This window comes from Hipposideros armiger, unplaced genomic scaffold (genome assembly GCF_001890085.2).
Source record: "Hipposideros armiger isolate ML-2016 unplaced genomic scaffold, ASM189008v1 scaffold_54, whole genome shotgun sequence".
NCBI classification, from domain to species: Eukaryota; Metazoa; Chordata; class Mammalia; order Chiroptera; family Hipposideridae; genus Hipposideros; species Hipposideros armiger.
The window spans coordinates 1,215,782-1,218,507 of NW_017731404.1; the positions used below are offsets into that span (position 1 = coordinate 1,215,782).

The following is a 2,726-nucleotide window of genomic DNA, read 5'->3' on the forward strand; positions in this document are numbered from 1 at the left end:
CCCTCTGCTCAGCGAGGTTTGCAACTTCCTTCCCAACATTTAGCAGGGTGAAGTCCCTGGACCCTGGGTGGAGAGCACTTGCTCTCAGGGTGAATGAATTTCAGTGACCTCACAGGAGTTTCCCTCAAAACGTCCCCCGCCCGCCCTATCGTGGGGAAAAGCCGAAACCTCGTGGGTCCAAATGGTCATAAGACCCTGGACTGGACTCGCGTCCTTAAAATTGCACGGGAAGGTCATCCCATGAGCCTCCTCCCACCCTCAGGCTATAGAGTCGAAGGGACAGAAGGGCCACCTCGCGGCCGAGGTCCCGCCCCCCCCTTTCTTCGACCGTTCCGCGCCTCCAGCGGAAGCCGGAAGCAAGAGCGGGCGGGCCCTGCTAGCCCGGCGGCTCCCAGCTCGGTGGTCTTGGAGGCTCCGCAGGATGGGGGAGAAGATGGCGGAAGAGGAGTGAGTGGGCTTTTCCAGGGCGGCGGAGGCGGCAGGGCTGGGCCCCGGCGGGTGACAGCTAGCGCCTCAGGCCGCCCTCCGGCCCAGGAAGGCGGAGCTCCTTGTGCCGGTTGGCCAGGACTGACCATGCCGGCGCCTGCGAGGAGGGCGGGAGGGACAGGCCTGGGCGCAGCCCAGCGCCGCAGCTTCCTTGAGGTCGGACCCTTGGGCTGGCGATCGGCCGCCCAGCGCAGGCCCAGAAAGCAGGTTTGCGGAAACTGCAACCCAAATTTCACGGTCCCAGTTTTCGGTCATGTGATGATTACGGAGCGTTCCAACGCCTCCTCCAGGAAGTCCCCCACCCCTACTATAGCCAGTCGCCTCCTCCACTGTAACGATCATTTTTCGCATCTGTCTCCTCCACCGAGTGTCATTCATTCATCAACTATTGAGCATCTACTCTATTTCAGGCCCTGGGCACATGGTAGTGAAGGAGGCAGACGAGGAGCAGCCGTCTGGGAACTTCCCTCCTAGTGGGAAAAGAAGACCATAAATAGACATGATGATTTCAGTGCTCGGAAGGAATTGAAACAGTGTTAGAGGGTGGGGGGAGGGGTGTCTACTCTGGAGAAAATGACATGCGGGCTGCAACTTGAATGACCAGAAGGAGGGTTAAGACAGGGAACAGCAGGTGCAAGAGGTCAGCAGCAAGAAAGGGCTTAATGCCTTTGCAGGACAGAAAGGCAGGATGGCTGGAGTGTAGAGAGCAAGGGAGCTAGGCGACCACGATGAGATGGGGCGTCTGTGTCCTCCAGGTACTTCTGGGGAAGCATCACTCTTAGTCCACCTCCATACCTGCGGGGCATAGTCTGTTGCATGTTATACCCTATCTATGTTTGTGGAATCAGTATGGAAAACTTAACAAGGAAGGTGGTTGAAATTTGACTCCCTCACCTGACCGCTTTTCAGATATGTCTCTCGGCGAGGCGGTCATTTCACTGAGCCACCTTATTTAGTGAGCCTCTGCTCAGCCCCCAACACTAAACTGGGCCTCAGCAGCGCAAAGCCAAAGAGGTGGTAGGGACCAGTGATTTCAAGTTTGGTCTCAAAGCTCGATTCTGCCTGACTAACTGAGCCACTGGCCAAGTTACACCACCTGTCTGAGCCTCTGTTGTTCAGGCGCATAAAAGGGAACGTTAAGAGGACCCCATCCCAGACATGTTATGCCTATTAAACAAGAGGTGTTATGTTCCCTAACCCCTGGGATGAAGCAGTCCTCAATAAACATTAGCTGTTATCGTCAATTACAATGATGGTTACATCAATATTGCACTAGTGTTCAATCCCAACACAATGTGAGGAGAGAGCTGTGAGGAACATACGCGGTAGGGTGGAGTCGAGTATTGCAGAGGAGGTTACACTGGAGCCTTCTGAAATCTGAGAAGGATTTTGTAAAGGAGAGTAGGGCACTCCAACCAGATCAATAATTGGGCAAAGTCAAGTGGTTTCTTCAACATGTGGATGTAATCCAAGGCAAAGAATGTGAACGGGAGAAATAAAGGCACTGGTCATGTTGGACCTTGGAAGTGATGAGACTCCAGTTTGTCTCCATTTAAATGCCCCACTACGCACCGAAGAGCAGGCATCCATTGTTTTCCACACTGGCCCCATTTCCCCCTGTTCTGTCCTCTAAGTGGCTGTGTTCAGAGCACCTGAGAGCACTGGCACCATCCTGCAGCAGCAGGCAGGAAGTTTCTAAATCCGTTTCCATCCAAGGCCTGCCTGTTGGTGTCAAGACCCGTAACTGCTATAAAGCCAAGTTCTCTTTCTGACTGTGTGTGTTGATACTTAGGGGCCCTTTTTCCTTTCTCTAATTCTGCTTTTTGTGTCCCCTAACAGGTTCCCCAATACAACTCACGAAGGTTTCAATGTCACCCTCCACACTACCCTGGTTGTCACTACAAAACTGGTGCTCCCGACCCCTGCCAAGCCCATCCTCCCTGTGCAGACAGGGGAGCAGGCTCAGCAGGAGGAACAGTCAAGTGGCATGACCATTTTCTTCAGCCTCCTCGTCCTAGGTGAATGCAGAAACACCATCGTCTGCCATCTTGGGTGTCTGTGTGTGCTGTCTGTGTGGTTAACTGCGTTGAAACCACCGTTTACTTTGTCAAGTCCTCCATTTGGGTTTCACTTCAAACACTGAGGGGCAGCGACCAGTTCATAACATTAGATAACAGGGTACTCCTTTTTCTTTATAAAATCATAGAACTTAGCAATTCTGAAGAGCCCTTTATGTCATA

At 53.2% G+C, this 2,726-nt stretch overlaps 1 protein-coding gene across 2 annotated transcripts in view; it reads left to right on the plus strand.

Annotated features, from left to right (window-relative positions):
- Positions 1 to 356: 356 nt before the first annotated feature.
- Positions 357 to 2,726, plus strand: part of SLC9A8 (solute carrier family 9 member A8) — a 72,128-nt gene continuing 69,758 nt past the window's right edge. Inside the window, exons 1-2 of one of the 2 annotated variants that reach the window (XM_019640939.1) lie at positions 357 to 447; positions 2,326 to 2,504. In XM_019640939.1, the coding sequence (XP_019496484.1) occupies positions 422 to 447; positions 2,326 to 2,504 (205 nt within the window). In that variant the 5' untranslated portion in view covers positions 357 to 421. The other variant, XM_019640937.1, reaches the window with a different exon arrangement.